Source organism: Electrophorus electricus, chromosome 21 (genome assembly GCF_041902795.1).
Source record: "Electrophorus electricus isolate QZ-2024a chromosome 21, ASM4190279v1, whole genome shotgun sequence".
Lineage (NCBI taxonomy): Eukaryota > Metazoa > Chordata > Actinopteri > Gymnotiformes > Gymnotidae > Electrophorus > Electrophorus electricus.
In genome coordinates this window covers 6587883-6607154 of record NC_137517.1, presented here as the reverse complement: position 1 = coordinate 6607154, position 19272 = coordinate 6587883, and the positions used below count along the sequence as shown (strand labels likewise).

Here is a 19272-nt window from a genome sequence, read left to right as displayed (position 1 = left end):
TTTCAAATCCACTAGACTGGACAGCAGAGCAAAAAAACAAAAAACAAAAACAAAAAAAACTTGTCAGAGTTCAGTTAGCTATGTTGTACCCTAAAGCTTAGACTAGATCATGGAGGAAATTTACAGCTTTTTACTAGTGCAAAACTTTCTAGAAGAAAATTAAGTAAGGATGTTTTTTCTTCTTCTTTAGAGAATATGTTTTTTTTTTTGTTTTTGTTTTTTTGCACAATGTAATATTTTATGGGTTTTTGAAATAAACAAAATATAGTCTACAGAATTTTAAAATTCTAAATAACACAATATGCACCTACATTAAAATGTAATGAGAAAGCATGAAAAAGTCCTATATTTATAGCCTATTTAATTATTTGTGTATTTATTACGCCTATTTGTTTTTCTACATACATAGGCCTATGTTATAGATTCTGTTGTTTAATTAATAAGACCCTTTCTGTTGTTTGAAGTTAACTGATCAGGCAGTTAAGCATGCGATTTTAGACATAGTGATCAATGGATGGCTTCATTGTTCTTTAGAAAGGAAAGGTATTGAGGGGGCGTGTTGGGTATGGGGCGAAAGCTGTCTAAAGACGAAATCTAGGGGCCTGTCCACACATTGCTTAACGTGTTTTAGGTGACTGGATCACGATTTCATTTGGCCACGTGTTCATTGTGAACAGATTACGATCAGATCACTCAAACCACAATCAGAGGTGATCAGTGACGGATTTTAACCACATTTAATACAAATGTAAACGGAATGCGATTTCGTTGTACAATTACGGAAATGTATATACCCCTGCTGAGTGCTAACTTCTCTCGTGAACAAAAAGGTAACGGAGCAGACCGCTGCAGAAAAGACAGCAGCTACAGGAGAAATCCTGCAGACGGTTCGTTGCAGACGGTTCGTTTTGACATTTAAAAGCCTTTGAATTTCTCGCACTGAATTTATTTTTCATCTAAATTATGTATCTGAACTTTTGCCTTCTGAATTCATTTCTTGAAATTTTCAATAACGCTTATATTTTTCAGTGTTAACAAAAATAAAAATAAAAATTTTAAACATTCATATATATATATATATATATATATATATATATATATATATATATATATATATATATATATATAATGTTTTTTTGTTTTTTTTTATTTGATGAAATTCAAAGGGAAAGTTCAGATGCTATAATACGCGTTAGAATTCCTATTAAACATCCGGGAAAGGAAGCATAAGAAATCGAGTCAGTCTCGAACCAACATCCAGCCAATCAAGTTACGTTCCATTGTTAATCATGGTGCAGTAAAATGGTATGTCAAAAAGCATGGCCCACTCTTGATGTAAATCATGAATTAGTAACCTTAAAACGTACCATAACAGTCATTTAATATTAGACCAATTTAAGTTGGGTTGTTTTTTTTTCACAGGACAATCTTAAAACCTCAGCTGACTGCCTTATTGTCAACAAAGCAAGCAACGCCGTCACATGGAGCGGACAATGGAGCGTAACTTGATTGGCTGTTGGTTTGAGACGGACTCGATTGCTTATTCTTCGTATCCCAGACTGCTATAGAAATATTCCAGCTTTAAGTACAAACTCAGAGTGATACTTGAAACACTGCACAATGCAAATGTTATTTGTCTGAATTCAAAAGAGTTACAAAATTAAGTTATGGAATCTGGTTCAAACACCAAAAAGAGCCCTGTTAAAGGTCTTCTTTTTCCCCAAATACCACAAACCTTATATGGATCAAATACAAAATATTTCTTAGTTCATTATATGGCTATTTTGAATGCCATTAATCTGCTTAGTGCATTGGGGGTATTAGCTGACCCTGGTTCTCCTCTAGGAGGTGCAAGAGCAGTTGCCTGCAGTATTAACAGGCTCATGGAGCTCATGGAGATCCAGACCACGTGCAATGTGAAGGCCTTGCACACTGCCCTCGGGGGTCTCACAGCCCACTTGGCCTTTTTCTGGTTTTTATTTATTTCTTTTTTTGTTGCCTCTTGAGTCAGTAGGACTACAAGGACTGCTCCAACACCCCTCCTCATTTCACTTTGCCCTTCCATCACCCTGTGTCTTGTTCGGTTTCTTTCTCTCTCTGCAAGGAATTTTTTTGTCCATCTTTTTTTTTCCTTCAACTTTCAGGGCCACAGCTTCTGACTCAGTGCTGTTTTCTCTCTCTCTCTCTCTCTCCCACTCCAGTTGCATTTACTTTCTTCTGCCTCTTTCTGCCTAGCCACTCACTCTCTTATGTTCACACCAAACATTGTATCATGGCATATGAGTCACCATGGTAACCTGAAGGACAGTGCATTCATATTAGAACACTCATTTCAGATTCTACTGAAACAACCTCAAAATAGGATGTTTGTGTCTTTAGTCCATAAGGTGGTCGAAAGCAGGTCTGATGCTGAACTCATTATTGTACACCTAGGAACAAGGATAGATGTCATGGACAAGTCTGGCTTTATATTTACACAAAGGTGACCCAAGTATGTGTATATGTTAAAATGTAGTTCCAATAAAGTTAATTTGAAAAAAGTGTGTGTGTGTGTGTGTGTGTGTGTGTGTGTATATATATATATATATATATATATATATATATAACTTTATTTTTTACAGAGAATATGTTACTACAGCAACATAGACATTTCTGCCTAGCTAATGGTAAAGGTTTAACCCAAGTCATCATCCAAGCTGAACTTTATGTGGCTAGCTCTTGTGGACAGTAAGGAACTCAAATCCCTCAAATACCTCAGCATCCATCAAGCAACTTGGGCCTCATTCATGCTTCTCATCATTCATGTGCTACTTCTGACTAAGACATGCTTTTGAACTCTTTACAAATCATGTATGCATATCAACATGAGCTTATGTAGTCAGTGACAGCTGAGAATCAGAGAACGTAGTCAAGACTCCACTCATCTTATTTTAAAAATATATCTGTCAACCAACAGCTATGCTTTTTAAAAAAATACTGATTATGGTGTGAATAGTGTAAATTAGCAAGTGAAATAGATCATGAGATTACTTAATAGGTCATATGTTAGATAGATATAAGGTGATTGCTGATAAAATACACTATGTGCATGTTCATCTAAACAAGACAAAAGGAGAGAAGAATGCTGCCCCCTGCTGTTTATAAAAAGCAGTGAAAAGTGTAAAAAGAAACAAAACAAAACAAAAAAACAGTAGAAGCCTACATTGTGTGTGTGTGAGAGATTCATAAAGCATCTCAGAGCAGGAGAGCTGGGACAGGCCCCAAATGCATGATGTGCCAATGCATAACCATGTCCTACAGCTGCCTATTATGACTGCGTTCTGGCTGGTTTTGACCTGACCAAAATGGCATTATTCACACTGTGTTAAACAGATTTTTCCTGTCTTTCTATTTATTTATTAATATTATTCATTAATAAATAAAATGAAATAAACTATACTGGGACATAAACAACAGTCTCAGTCATTAGAATTTAGCATGAAGGACAACAGCCCTGAGGACAGGATGACAAGGAGGAAAGTGTGGGAAGCCAAACCAATGACTCACGGCCATGCTATTTCTTATTGGCTGTTCTTTAAAAAGGAAAAGACTCACGTTTCTTCAAGGGTAAGTTGCAGTGTGACAGATTGTGAGTGGCTGTAAACAGAAGGGTGGTCCTAATACAAGGATTCTGGCTCCAGCTGTTCTGTTGATGACAAATATGGTACCATTTGACTGGAAGCAAATACCTTTATGGTTTGCCTCATGATGGAAATGATTGTTCTCCTATATCAGGTCCCAGGCACTAGATCACACTAGATCACACTTCAGGACTGCAGCAGCAGGTTGAGATTGGCAGAGAGAGGGCAAGATGAACTCAGCTTAGGGCACTACCAAGGCACAACAGCTCACGGATCCCGCTGTTTTGTCCACAACCTTTCTGTTGGCCCAAGTACAGGAAAGTACAATTAAGAAGTGTGAGCATGTGAGACAGACAGACGCAGAGAGAGAAAGAGAAAGAGAGCGAGAACAGGAGAGTTTGAAAACCAAGCTTACATTTGCAAAGAAAAATAAACACATAAGAATGTGACCTTGCATCAGCCGCTGCAGCTAGGAAACATGACGACTCTCAGTAAGCAACGTTTTTCAGTTCGCTCTTTCTGTGCTAGTCACAGCTGAGAACTGGACAGTGACAGCTCAAGAGTTGCCCAATCTGTGCAACCACACTGCTGGCTCTGGCGTGGCTCTGGCGTGGCTCTGGCGTGGCTCTGCTCTGTGGTCTTGCCCACCTGCTCACGCCAAAACAAAACCGCTTGCAGTTTAATTAAAAAGGAGTGTGCATGAGTCAGTGTCTTTTTCTCACTCCTCACACTTCATTGGAATGGAAAGAGACCCTGCTTTTCTATGCATTTATCCGGACGAACTATTTGTAATGGACTGCATTTGCAGAATATAAATGTATGAAGTTTGTATGTTATATTTGTTTTCAAGAATCACATCTTTGTAGATGATAAGGTGCATTTTGGTCCAAAAAAAAAGGTGCCTCAAGGGGCATTAGTGCAATTTACAAGGCATAAACTAGACTTTAGCTCAGATGTTTTATGTCCTCAGCTTGAGTGTCTTTGTCACGATCAAATCCACAACAACTGGTGCCTCCAGTCTCAGAGGACAGCTATAAAGTGGGAAAAAACATGTCACACAACGTATCCATGATCACTTTGAGAGCACGTGCCCACATCCGTCATCTCTAGCACAACCCCGAAGACCGAGGTGGAGAGGGAGAAGGAAAATGCACAAAATGAAAAGTTGCAACTCCCACGGTAATTATTTATGGCATCCATCTCTGCTGCTATGGTTACATTCGCGCCACGTCTGCACGGGAAAATTCAGGTGATCTGCTGAGGCTAAATGCATCTTGCTGTCTCTCCCTCAATCTCTCTCCCTACGTCGTGGAGTTGGAGCTTTCCGACCTCGTCACACATAGACTGCAGCAGAAGGGTAAGTGGGAGAGTTCAGGTTACATGTAAAACGTTACACTGATCTGAATCAGAACTTCATTGTGTTCAACCCTTCAAATTACACCGCCCCTCTGAACACGGGCAACAAGGATCAGCTTATCATATATCAAATCTGAAGTTTTCGCATGAGGCCAACCATTAACGGTTATTATTTTTCTGACTGTGTGGACGTTGCCACTGTGTATGAGCATGTGTGACATGCCCCAATAGGATGAATGAACATATCCAGTGATTTGGGGGTTGGTTCCAGTCATACAGTATGACTACGCCTGTTTTAAAACACGTGCGGCTGGGATGCTGGTGTGTCTAAGAGACGGAGGATTGTAAACATAAGCCAGTGGGGCAGTAGAACATATAAACCAGTGTTCGCCGAAGTGGTCACGTAGATAATTGATATTGTGTTTGAACAAGCCCCAGCAATGGATTAATGATTTATACAGAAGCCAGTTTACACAAACAGTGAGGAGGGCTGAAAACTGCAGCGACCTGCTCACAACAGCCCTGATTCAACATGTGGAAGAATGTTCCACTCTCCCTCTGCCTCTCTCTCCCTCTGCCTCTCTCTCCCTCTGCCTCTCTCTCCCTCTGCCTCTCTCTCCCTCTCTCTCCTGGTTCTCTCATAAGTTAACTGGGACTTCCCTTTCAACCTCATTAATTCCAAGTACCAGAAAATTGGACTCTGACCACCCATTCATCCATTCATGTGTGTGCTCAAACAACTAGAAACTTTTATTTTATGGAGTGGGTGATGTGAAGTTAATAGTAAAACTACTTTTCTGCAGGTTCACAAGAACAAATAGTAGGAACATAGTAACATAATACAGTAATATACTATAGTAAATTACTAACATACTATAGTAAATTAAATATAGGTGTAATGAGATGAAAACATGCTCTTTTGCAAAGCCATCAGTCAGGACGTTTTTATATTACAATGTTAGCATGCACTTCATTTATGTAAATTTTTACCAACAGACATATCACTAATGCACTAAAAAGCTTAATTGATTCCTGGATAAGAACTGACTGCACTGAAATATTAGGTTCAGTACATCAAATATTCTGCCTTTTCTATCACCAAGCAGATTCAGCCCATTATAAATATCCTCCCAGCAAACAATATAATAAATATTTCTTTCCTACTTTAAAAGGAGGGTATTATACAAGATATGTCAAACATGATGTTTATCATGCACAGGTTGTAAATTACAGCAAAAAAAAAAAAGTTATCCCACTTGTTAACTAAAATATCAGATAAGAACATAATTCAAAAAACTGAGTGTGGCCGAATTCAGTTAAAACCAATATCTGTTGTTTAATAAAACCAAATGTGTGCACATCATCTTCATCAAAACAGATGTTCACAGCTTGTGTGAATGGCAGAGCATACACCTATACACCTATGGATATACATCGATTGATATTTACAGTTCTCTTTTTTTTTCTTCTACCTTTAAACCAGTTGCAAACACTAATGCGACCTTAGACCTACACTTAATTTAGGCAAGATGCCTGAATGATGTCTTAATAACTTTCAGACTTTCAGTGATTATTTTTCAAACAACAATTTGTCTAAGGCATATCCTTTGGCCAACCTTGTCAGGACTTACTGTAGACGTGTAACCGTTTCCGTTGGTGGGTCGTGCTGCACATCATAATCGTTACAACAAACGGAAAGGGATGAAAAGGATCTGAGACTCTTTTCTAACGTAAGCAAGAGTCACACGCACGCAGGCTTGCAACGCAAAACTCCCAGTGGCTAATAAATACGACGCCCTCAAGTGAGAATAGCAGTGAAGGTTGCCTAGAAACAGATTGCTAATTGTGACTGAATACTTTAAAAACACTAGAATTCAACGTGAAATCCATCTGCAAGTGAAACAGTTCATTAGATTGCTTTGGGGTTTATCTGGAAAATAGACGGTCATATTTTTTGTTTTATTTACCCGGATCGCCACTAAACAAAACATAAAATAAATGTTGTATATTTACGATAAATCTTTAGACCACGTTAAAAACAAAAGTGACCTACCAAGACTGTTCAGTAAAATTCTAAAAACGGAGTAGGTATTGCAAATGTCCGTAGCTTATCACGCATGGCCTTGCAGGAATCCATGGCTGGCACACTGTTGTAGGCTATTTGACCTTGGACGACAACCCATTTCGAGTGCCTGGTCATTTTGCGCCTTACAGTATATTAGGCTACACGTGCCAGTATAGCCAATGACCATTGTTCATTGTAATGTTAAAAAGTCTCCGGCAAAGTAGCGCCAGCTCTGGAACTGAGGGAAAACTAGTGATTTACTGTCTGCGACAGAGTTACGTAACATGGTAGCATGTCCCTGGAACGAAAGGATGGAGCTGTCTTTAGTCAATCCATGCGCAAGACTAATGGCTGAGTGCTTCGTAATCGTCCTCTCAACCTATATCTCTAAGTACAGTTGTGTTCTCTCTTGCCGAAGTAGAAGGATGCAAAGTATATAAGCCGCCTTCAAACATTTATATGTATCTTTGTGTATTTTTCGGGCGTCATTAATGTGCTATAAATCAATGGATCACATGAAGACGCAAGAAAAACGTCTCTAAGCTTCTCAGGAAACCGCGGGCGCGTGGGTGGGAAGAGGTGGGCTTTAGAAAGCGCGCTGGGCGAGCCATCCATGAGGTGTCTACTCCTATTGGTCAAACAAAAGAGCCCAATCTTATGACAGTGGGTGACACGACATAGGCAGCAGAAATAAAAAGATTAAAGAGCCTTGAAAGTCAAAACAAGCTCGAAGAGTTGATGGCTTCAGAGGATTTGACGATTCGCTGAAGAATTTGCAAGCTTCTTTCTACTCAGGTAACTGCCTTAAATATTTGGAGTAGCCTACCGTAAGGTACAACTCTTTGATCTTATTTATTTATTTATTTATTTATTTATTTGTATATTTGTTTGTTTATTTATTTATTGAGGAACTTGAAAACTAAATCAGCAACCTCATCTAATCAACTGAGCCAAAGACCAATAGAGGTAGATTCTTAGGATAGAAATGTATAACTAAAATCTTTGCTTCTTGTGTCTCTCCTGTATAGAATTCCCAGAAGAGAATGGAGTGGTATGTTTTGGTGTTAATGTTGATCTTGCCGTCTCTGTCTCGGGCAGATTGCTCTGCGCAGTGTCTGAAATGTGCGGAGCAGACCTCAGATTTAAACTCTCCAGTGAATCGTTTGGTAAGACTTTCTTAGTGTTTATACCCACTTGTATTTATATCAAGCAGTGGAGCTTTTAATCTCATCCTTCTTTTTTCGGGGGTGCAGAGGTAATGGATGTCAAATATGAGAAGTACCTACCAAATATGAGAAGTACCTACCAAATGTTTCCCGCAGAAACAACGAACCCGTTATCTAGCGAGATCGATTTTCTGTCTCCCAATTAACTGCAATGTAAGAGTTCGCTTCGACTTTGAAGCTTTGCAGCAGTTCCGTTGGTTCAGCACCACGGACAGAGCGTGCCTCAAGCCGTCGTAACTGGGGAAAATACAACTGCTAAAATTGAACTTTAAAGACTATTCATGTCACTTTAATCCTTGCAAAATGTCAGCCTCATACGTTAAAATAGCCCAATTGTAAAAGAAGGGTAACAAATTGAATATCACTTTTAAGGTTAAAGTTCTTTCTGTGTTCCCCCGTTTCCAGACTTGCACTTTAGAATGTGAAGGAACTCTTACATCCACCATCGAACTAGACCGGTGTGAAAAGGCTTTACAGGCGCTCTTAGATGACTTAAAAGGTCTCAGCGAAGATTTTTTATCTGAGGAGGACCTGCAAGAGCCCGCATCCAACCTGGTGAAACGGTACGGAGGATTCATAAAAAGGATCGACAGAAATAAAAACAAAATATTAATTTCTCCGTGGAAAGAGAACGCTATACAAAAGGGATTGTTCGCAAAGAATTACGGCGACGCACTCCTGAAACTGGTGGAGAGAAACGTCCCGGAGCTCTCAGAGGACGAAGACGAAGGAGAAGACGTTACCTCCGAAAATGAAATGGGAGTTTATGACAACGACCTCCCTTTAAATGAGTTCAAACGCTATGGAGGATTTCTTCGGAAATTCGGGCCAAAGAGAAGTGACTCAATGGATGAAAGCAATCAACAGGAGTTGCAGAAAAGATACGGAGGTTTTATGAGAAGAATTCGCCCCAAGTTAAAGTGGGACAACCAAAAGAGATACGGCGGCTTTTTACGTCGCCATTTCAAAATTTCAGTGCGTTCTGACGAAGAACCTTCATTACTACATGATTAATTTGGTCTCTAAGTTACTGCGCAAAAGACAGTAGAACTCAAACAGCAAATGCATCTCAGTTGCCTCACGACTTTCTAGAACTCCTATGTGTGTAGGGTACTTTCTGTCCAAAATCTGCTAACTTTCGGACTCCATAACACTGTACTATCTAATCTTGCAGAAATCATGTATTAATGCGTTAGAGCAAATGACTCTAAGGTGACCAACCATTTTATTGTTATCAGTTCATGTCTCAGATGTAAGCAATCAATATATGCTGCAGTCACTGCTTGTTGAAATTTACAATAAAGGGCAAGTCCTTTATTTGCCAAACTTGCAAAGAAACATGTTTTGTGTGATTTAAGTTTACAAGATTACTCCCCCCCCCCCCCAAAAAAAAAGGTTTAACGAGTACAATTAAAACCCTGAAACAGGTGCATTGGTCATTTGCTAAGTTTGGCTCCATATTACAAAAAGGTACTAAAGCCCAGAAAAACTTAGTTGTATTAGCTGTATTTAGTTGTATTAGCAGTTATCACTTTACAAAGTATTTTCATATTATGACTGACCTTTTTTACATTTTATTGATCATGTGAATATAGAATTTATAGAATTATAACATATGTTAAACTCTCTGGGTTTATTGATCTGTGATATCTATTTTTTGTGAGTCCCATCAGTTTCTGAAAACTCAGTGTTGAATTTGACCTTTACCAACAGGATGTAAAATACATATCTGTAACCAGACACTGATATACATTGTGATTTTTGCTCTGAAATGTAGTCTATTTTCTCCATCAGAGCTAAAACAGCATTGTTTGTGCGCGTTAACCTGTCAGAGTAGCCTGTCTTTATACACATTTAAAGACAACATTTTGCTACTGACGTACCCGTGTAGCTGAGAAGATCCTAAGTGAGAGCAGGGTTCTGGAGCATCCACAGAATTCCTGCTCCCAGTGCTCTTCAGGGAGACAAAGATGTGTTGAACGACAGTGACCAATGTATATGACTCCACAATAATACATAAAGAAGTAATGAAATATACTCCTTAAAAGGACATCAAAGAGCACCAGCTCTACATCTCTTGCTCCCTCTCTCTCTCTCACACACACACACACACACACACAAAGCATCAGTTCTTTTATTCCCACATCTACAGTACACATGACTGCAGTACGTTTTGAAAGTAAGCAGGGCTGTTTGGGGAACAGCCCATGAGCGTGCCACTGTGTAATACAACCACATCGGTGCTGGAAAAACTGCAGTATAAAGCAGGTTCCTAACACATTCCTACACATGTGCCATTAGCACAGTGGTATGTAAAATATACTCATCCTATTGGGTCAGAGTTAATGTGTGTAAGTGAGTAGGTCTAGAGACATGTGACAGAAGCACCAAGCACCAGATGGTCAGCCATGTCAGTCTTCCTCTTGTTGTGGCATAAGAGCCGCCTTTCATTTTCTCTAAGAGTCTTGCAGCAGCTTTGAATTGGGGTCCATCATTCTCTAAACATCACTATACAATCAGATTAATGTAGATTCTGGAGCTGTAGAGTGTAGTCTGGGAGGATACTTAACATTTCTCCAACCACTGCACGATCAAGCATCCCTGACTTCTTGTTTTCAGAAAAAAAAGACATTTAAAGGAAGTCTCATTACATTTCCATAATATTAATTAAAATTCATCACATTTTCATTAGCACAGATGTTCTTGATTGTTGGGAACAAAATTAGTACTGAACAATTACCAGACAAAGAATGAAATGTAATACTGCCAAAACTCAAAACAAATTTTGATCTGTTGACTTCAGTACTCATGAGGGGGGAAAAAAGTCATAATACTGAAAACCAGACAGAAGTATCCTTAAAAAGTCTATAAAAGTGCACTTTTTTTAAAGTCACATGCTTAATTATTCAATAGATGAGTGCTTCAAAGAGTTGTAAGTTCTAACATTAACATATTATACTACTTAAAAGCCTGAGCCGAAAATGAAAATGGCTTGGGTAGGGGGAACACCAAGACCTTAATTCATTAGGTCATCACAATGAATGCAGTTTAATTACAACTAGAATTAAAAAACAGGAAGATACAAATAAACAACCAAAAGTATATAGGAGTATAAACAATGAGCATGAGGGGTACACAAAATAATTTTACTTTATATCACTATTAAGATGCCTACATATTGTACCGCACCAGTGTGACTAAGCAAATGTGTGCAAATTCAGAAAATGTACATTAACTTTTTACAGCTTACAAGCAAACTGTACAACCCTTCTATAAAACCCTTCTTCTGCATAATAAATTATAACATTTCAGGCCTATTACCACACATTACCTCTCCAAAGTCCCTGTCAACACTGCATATGGACATTGTTTAGGAATGCCCATTACTTCCATCTACCTGAAAAAGGACGAATCTTTAGAGCTAGAGTGAAGTCTAGTGACCATTCTAGTGGGGAGAGCTTTTTACTTACTGGCAGAAACATACCTGCTGATATGTAGGGACACTCTACATAATCAACAGCCCAGGAAAGAGCTGCTGTTTTTAACTGTGTATTGATTGGTTGTGTGTATTTCTGTGCTTGACCATCATTTTGTAGGCACTGATAAAGACTAAATAGTTTAAGAAATTCTGTGTTCTTTTTTATAGTTGTATCCCTTACTCCTCTGATATAACTACTTTTCTGCATCTGCATCAAAACATATGCAAGGTCATTTCCTGCTGACGCCTAAAAGAAGAGTTTCACCTCTATAATTTCACTTTATATGAAGATTCTAATGCAATATGAGCAGGAAGAGAGCGATTAGAGGTGGGGGACATTAGGCAAGAGGTGACTCTGGCCAACAGCAAGCCCTGAGCAAGCCCTGTGCAAACTGAAGCACAGCCACACCTGAGTACAGCATGTCTTTGTCTCTTCTACAAGCACCTTTATCAGAGGAATATTATTCAAACATTTTTTCTCTCTCAGTAACACAAAATATACAAGGCACAACTTTTATGTTTATCAACAAGTATCTACACAACACAATGAACAGAGCAAGATCAGTTTTCGAAGTTTCCAATGCTGTTGAAAACAGTATGAGGCAATCGTGAAGCAACATTTAAGAAAAACGGCAAAAAATAACAAAAAACAGCATTTCAGAAGTAATTACGGCCTGACTAGGACGATTCTGGAAGTTTGGGAGGAAGTGAAGCACAGGAACGACCAAAACATTAAAGTCTAGGCAGGTCTCCTAATTATTAAAGAATAGTTTTATCTGGGTCAAGGCTTCCCAACACGAAATGTACAATTTTACCTTTGGCTCACCTCCCCTAAATAAATTGCCCACATGAAGTGTCATGTCACACATAAAAAAAACAAACAAACATACATTTTGGACAACAGTTTGTGAAACTTGGCCGTGGCTGGAATTTGCTCCTCCAGTTCTCATCAGCTTTTACTGCTTGTCTTTGGTCTGCTGCTCAAGGTTGCCCTCTGTTGTCTCTTCTGCCTGAGCTACTGTTGCATCTATCGCAGCCGTATTCACTGGCACAGCTACTACCGTGCTGACCCCTGCTGGAGCAGCTAGGCTTTGCAGGGTGGCACCAGTCCCCAGGGTGGGCAGGGTGACTAGCTGAAAGGGGCTAACCACTTTCACAATGGCAGGTGCTCCTGCCCCCTCCTGCAGTGTGGCTGAACTCAGAACAGTGAGGCTGGGTGAGTCGGCCTGCAGCTCCCCACCTGCTGGCGATGTCAGGACCGTGTAGCCTCCAAAGAGAGGCGCCTGAGTGGGAGCAGGTGCTGCCACGGCCGACAGTATTTTGTCCAATGGGAAACCTGCAAGCTGAGTAACGGGCAGGGCGAACTGGGTGGGCTGAGCAGGTGGAGCCATAATGGAGGCGGGGCCAGAAGCAGTGCGGGAAAGGCGGGGCCGTTTGGTGGTAGGAGGCGCGCCTGCAGGGGCCAGCGTCATGAGAACATTGTTAAGATGCTGGGATTTGCTCTTGAGTTCCTTCGCTCGTTTGCGATGCTCATCGCACTGTTGCTCCAGAGCTTAAGAGCCCACAAAACACAAACACACACACACACAAATTTATTATTATTATTATTACTACAACATTGTCAAAGCCAGCCTAGGATAAAGCTGTTACTTGAAAAAAAAAAATAGACTCAGGGTCACCACCAGACCAAGACACCAAAAACTGCAGGTTGTCCTCTACATAATTACATGATCAACCAAAGTCTTAGCAAATATAATATTCATATCATACAGTACTCACCCACTAAGCTTCTAGTATACTGTTCTCTGCAACGATCCATTTCACTCTTGTGGCTGGCCAGCACTTTCTTAACCAGGTCCAACATCCCAAAGTTCTGCACAATATTGTTGAGCAGTGCTGCATCTATGAAGGGCAGAGAACATGGATCACAAGTGGTGTTAAAAACAACAAACATGTCAACAGCTGCCCCATTCATGCATTTGCTGAATTAACATGTTTACATGCTGCAGTTAAACGCAACATACTTACAATCATAACAGCCCATGTTACTTTTCACTACCTTTCTTTATTAGCAAATGATATTTAAAAGATTTATTTGCAGCAGATATAGAGACAGATAGATATGGAGAAAGTGATATACAGAGACAGAGAAAGACAGACAGGAAAAAACAAAACAAAAACCTTATTTATTCCTGAGGGGAAATTTGGGAAATCTGACCTACGACCTGTAGCGGTGGTTCCTGTATACGTTCCTGCAGTCCTCCAAGAATTTCCTCAATCTCTCTCTGAAGATCCTCCATGATGTGATCCAGCAGCCCCGCATCCTTCAGTCCTCTCCAAAACGTCATGGTGTCCTCTGAGACCAACAATATACGTTCAACCGAAACTTCCTAACAATGCCTTCACCAAGATGCCAAAAATCTGTACTTTCTAAACATCTTCCAGACAGACACAGTTAGAGTTACTGTATCTTTTGTTCCCATCAGAAATTATCAGTGTAAAGTGATTGCTTCTCAAATCTGAAAATATGCATGCATATTAGGTTATATATGTATTTAACACCCACCTCCTATAGCTGTGACCCACTCTGTACTGTCGTCACATGTTTCTGTGGAGAAAGTCACTGGAGATCCATTCACTGGATGGTAAACATATGTGACAATATTTATATGACAGTGTTGATGGTCACAGTACTATGTGATTGTGATTAAAATAAATCAGGCCATTATGAACGTCTCAGATTATCACAATATTTGTAGATTTTATTTCAAACACTGCTATAGTGTACACAAGAGACAGGGAACTGAATGATTACCTGTCTCCTGTTGACCACGTAAACAAAAGCACAAGTCACATTTGTAAGAAGTCCCAAAGGAAGCAGCAAGTTCTGCGCAGTAACTTCATGGCAAGTTAGGTGCACTCAGATGTAGTGCCACGTTACCATCAGTGGAAGATGGCGTTACTGGTGCGATCTCGGTGGCCTGCTGACTGCTGCTGAGAGAAGCCCGCGTCCCTACCAGGTCGATCTTGGTGCTGCGGCATGTGTTAGAACACACCTTGGCATGCTGGTAGAAGTCAAGGTCTCCAGAGTCCATGATCTTCCTAGGGATCCCACCAAGGATGGAGAGAGTTAAAGGCTGCATCAGGTAAGACAAGCAGCTTTTTAATTATCTAAAGATCCAAAGTAGACAATGAAAAAATATTCTGGAAAAAGCTGCTGGATATGAGCGTGAGTGCCTGGAATTTATTGTCAAAGAATCTGTGAATTAAAGAGACCATACTGATAGAACAAGAAATGTACTAACAAAGAGTAGAAAGGTACACCACCACCAAAAAAGGCTAACAATAGCTTAAAGCATCTCCTGACTTCCCTTGATATGTGTTTCCATACAAAGAATGTCCACATCAAACACACTACAGGATTAAATGAAACCATCTTCTGAAATGGGAGTCACACACCTTAACATTGTTCCATTGAGACGAATGGCTCTCTTCCAGTCTTTAAGAGTGGATTTTCCAGCTAGGTAGACAAACTCTTTGGGACTAATCAGATGATCCTTGAACTGTAACACAAAGCATCAGCACTGATAAAACCTCATCTTGCTTATCCCCTGCCTAACATAAAACAGCAATTTCAAATTTCAATCTCAGAATCCATCACCAGTAAAAATAACTGTAATATGTGGCCAGAGCAACTGCTCACCACTTTGCTCAACAGTGCCCAAAAACAGCTTGTTTTTGGCTGACAGATGATCTCAGACCATAGAATAACATGTGTGTCACTTCTAAGTTTTAGCACATAAATCACACAAGAGATCAATCAAGTATCTTCCCTGGGAAGGGTTTTAGTCCAAGAACATGTATTTAATGGCAAGTTAGGCCAACAGACAGATGTCCTACTGCCATACTGAAAATCCCATCCCTTTAATTCAGATTGGTATTTCTAGCAGAACAAATATTTGTTGGAATCTGGAATTTGTGGAACTTGTAAGCACAACATATAACAATAAGAAAGTAGTGATGAAAGCACAGCAACACACTCTGCATTGGCACAAGGGTATTGTGCCATTTTTGTTTTAATTATTCAGTCTCCACCAATTTCTGACATTTGAAGTGAGAATGCAATTCATTTACCTGCACACATTTGACATTGATACCAGGGCAGACAAATTTTTTCCACACAAGGTCTGCCTTGTTGTCACCACATGTGATTTGATAAAGAATGTCGGCCTCCACGTCCAAGTCTTCAGAGAACTTCACTGCATGAGAAAATAAAAATGACATCTGTATTTGATTCTTTACTACAGTTTTCACCCTATCAGCCTTTTCTTTACTGTCTTCACAATTTTTTCAGCATTTCTTCATTTTTGTCCCTGCAATACAATGAATGTTGATATACATGCACTGCATATCTGAATAAGCATGAAATGAAACCTCCTCAGTAACAACTTGGTTTGGAGGCTAGTTCAACAAAACTGTTGTGCTCCTACCTTCCTCTATATATATATATATATATATATATATATATATATATATATATATATATATATATATATATATATATATATATACACACACACACATATATTATATATATATATATACACACACACACACATATATATACATTATATATATATATATATATATATATACACACACACACACACACATATATATACACATATATATATATATATATATATATATATATAATGTGTATATATATGTGTGTGTGTGTGTGTGTGTGTGTGTGTGTATATATATAATATATATGTGTGTGTGTGTGTGTGTGTGTGTGTGTGTGTGTGTGTGTATATATATATATATATATATGACAGCTATGGTGGATCATGTAAAAGTGGCAGTAATGCCATAGATAACAATTGGTGTAGTCTTGCTGAGTGGCAAACATTGGCTGTTGCTATGCCCACTGTTCTTATTCCACCTCCTGAGTGGGACTACTGTACCTGACAGTGGGGATAGTATACATGTTTTCCCTCCAACCACCCTATAGAATAATTCTACAAAAACTGGAGATACTCCTATACTCATATATAGGATCGGTAGATCCATGAGGCCAATTATTATTCAATGTTAAGTTATTCCTAGAGCATCTACATCAGATGCCGTTACACCAAGAGCAGCTTCATAAAAACAAAGCTGGATCATTTAGAAACAATGCTTGAAAGGTCAATTCCTACCAAGGACTGCATCCTTAGGAATGGGGATGGGGATGGGGGTGCTGGATTCAGAATCCAAACTCTGTTCCATAATATTCACCCTGCATAGGAAAACAGCCATTGAGCATTTGGTACATATGAAATTAAAGGATCAGCCTCATTCATAGGTTTGAGAGTTACAATGCCCAAACTAATAACTTCACTGATATTAATTCAAGTAGGTAAGACAGTGGTAAATAACAATACATTCCCGTCCGTGTGAACGACCACGTTATTATGGACAATGGGGCATTTGCATTACATCAACCAACAGGAATAACATAAGTTGTTTGGTGCTTACTGAGCCTGTTCCAGGTCTGTGGTGCCCAGCATGGTCTTCATTACTTCTACTGATGGGGTCTGATCTGAGCCGTCCGGGGTCGTCACGACCACCACCTCCTCTACGTGAACGTTCACCTCGGAGGACGATGCCATGGACACGGCCGCATGCGACAGTTCCCTTCACACACTCTCAGAAGTAAACCGATGGGAATTCGAAGAGGCTGGCAGTGGAAGGCAACGCAAAAAGACATTGTCTGTACAAGGAGACTGGTTATGAAGCGAACCACTGACAGCTGCAGTGCTTTCACGAGGACACGCGGTGAAACGGCGAGATGAGAATTCCGGCTTTGATGAAGCGAGTTATCAGTGATAATCCACTTTGTCAAAAACAACTGTTTCTACGACACTGCTGATGTGTCACCTCTAGTGGAGAGAAGGGAATTCTACGTTCGTCGAAACTACGCGTTTACACGCCACACTGAGTATACATGGATGCTACACCTGCATCATTAGCTTGCTAGCTGGCTAATACCAACTAAACCCAGTGATTTGAAATTTAACAGAGTTTAAGGATTTGTTAGCCTGCTAGCCTATACGTTTAGTTAGCTAGCACAAACGCTACTCTGCAACGGTATGATTAGCTAAAATTTGCTGACTTCTGGCTTGCTGAATATGGTGTGGGGAGCCGGCATGTAAAACAAGTCTGTACTGAAACATTTACGTCGGGTGTTTAGACTTTTGCCGTGCCCACGTAATTGGGGAACGTACGCTTGCTAGCTACGCCTCTAGCAAGTAGCTAGCTAGCTAACTAAAGAGCAAAACAAGTCGACTAAAGGAATTAACGAAGAAAGCACGATAACTACGCAAACCATAACTTCATTAGATATCAAGAGCACATCGTATGTACTAGATCAGCTTTTAACAATTATGTGTATAAAGTACTTTACCTTAAGAGTTTGAGTTTGTTTAGGAAGCACGTAACCGTTTGAGCGCAGTGCGCATGCCCAATAGTTCCATTTGCGTGACGTATGATGCAAATACGCCGTTTTTTTTGCTCGTTGATTCTTTAACTATATCCCATGTAGTTCTTTTTTAAGGCTCTGGTAAGTTGATAAACATTCAGCTCCTACACATTTTGCAACGAAGAGGGCTGTTCTAGTTAATCATGACAGACAAATATTGCCTATCCTAAATCGGCAAATAAAATGAGTGTATAACGTCTAGGAGCCAAGTAAAATCCAATTCATTAATATTGTCATATTTAAAACATGTTTTATTTATTAAATCATTTTGCAACTACTTTCATATACAATATCTTTTTATATAAGTTTTCTTTTTTATATAGCATTTCTTTTTTCAAAGTTATTGTATATGGCATTTGTGATTCTGATATGGTGTATAGTGTATAATGTCCTTCATTACCACAATACGTTAAATACATTTTCTCAACAGGGCATGAAGAGTGGATAAAAAATAAGATAATCCCACCTCCCCCCCATCATTGGTTTGGTCAGAGTTATTGGTCAAGTTTGGTGATTGTGACCTTATTGTATTCAGTGAGGGTGACGAATTCCTCCTAAATGCATTGAAGAGCTCTAAATAACTGTGAGTCAGCAGATGCCGAAACATTACATTACATTAGTTTAGCACTACTTGCTTGTCTGGATCTGGTCCCACAAGATCTTAGCCTTTAGCCTAGTTTAAATGTAAATATATGTGTATATATATAAAACCCTTTTTCCTTCAAGCTTGGGTCCTCTACCAGAGGCCTGGGAACCTGAGAGTCCTGCATAGTATTTTAGCTGTTCCCAGGACTGCACTCTTCTGGACTGAGATCTTGGATGCTGTTCATTGTTAACGCTTACTAATCCTTGGCCCCCCTCCTTCCGCTTAGTGTAGTCTTAGACTGCTGGATTCGGGATAAAATCCTCTGCGCATTGTAAGGAGTTTCCTTGTTTTGATGTCAGTGGCTTCTATCTCTTACTTAGGCCAGGTAATTATACCAGCAGGGTACCTGATGACT

General features: G+C 39.5%; 2 protein-coding genes across 3 annotated transcripts; one reads left to right on the top strand and one right to left on the bottom strand.

Moving 5' to 3' along the window:
- Nucleotides 1-7756: 7756 nt before the first annotated feature.
- On the top strand, nucleotides 7757-9605 carry pdyn (prodynorphin). Its single transcript, XM_027018090.2, has 3 exons — nucleotides 7757-7836; nucleotides 8070-8207; nucleotides 8673-9605. Exons 2-3 carry the CDS (start codon nucleotides 8085-8087, stop codon nucleotides 9279-9281), a joined length of 732 nt encoding a protein of 243 aa, XP_026873891.2. The 5' UTR covers nucleotides 7757-7836; nucleotides 8070-8084; the 3' UTR covers nucleotides 9282-9605.
- A 1691-nt stretch (nucleotides 9606-11296) lies between these two features.
- Nucleotides 11297-18519, bottom strand: gmeb2 (glucocorticoid modulatory element binding protein 2). Of its 2 annotated transcripts, none has more exons than XM_081704164.1 (10): nucleotides 18197-18519; nucleotides 17269-17470; nucleotides 16950-17029; nucleotides 15880-16004; nucleotides 15205-15308; nucleotides 14687-14847; nucleotides 14312-14353; nucleotides 13964-14101; nucleotides 13525-13647; nucleotides 11297-13297 (listed from the first exon to the last, which is right to left on the bottom strand). In XM_081704164.1, the coding sequence occupies exons 2-10, from the start codon at nucleotides 17400-17402 to the stop codon at nucleotides 12702-12704; spliced, it is 1503 nt and encodes a 500-aa protein (XP_081560290.1). In that variant the 5' UTR covers nucleotides 17403-17470; nucleotides 18197-18519; the 3' UTR covers nucleotides 11297-12701. The 2 variants fall into 2 exon arrangements, with proteins under 2 accessions (XP_081560290.1, XP_026873903.2); XM_027018102.3 differs by having other exon boundaries at nucleotides 14312-14383; nucleotides 18197-18515.
- Nucleotides 18520-19272: the final 753 nt, after the last annotated feature.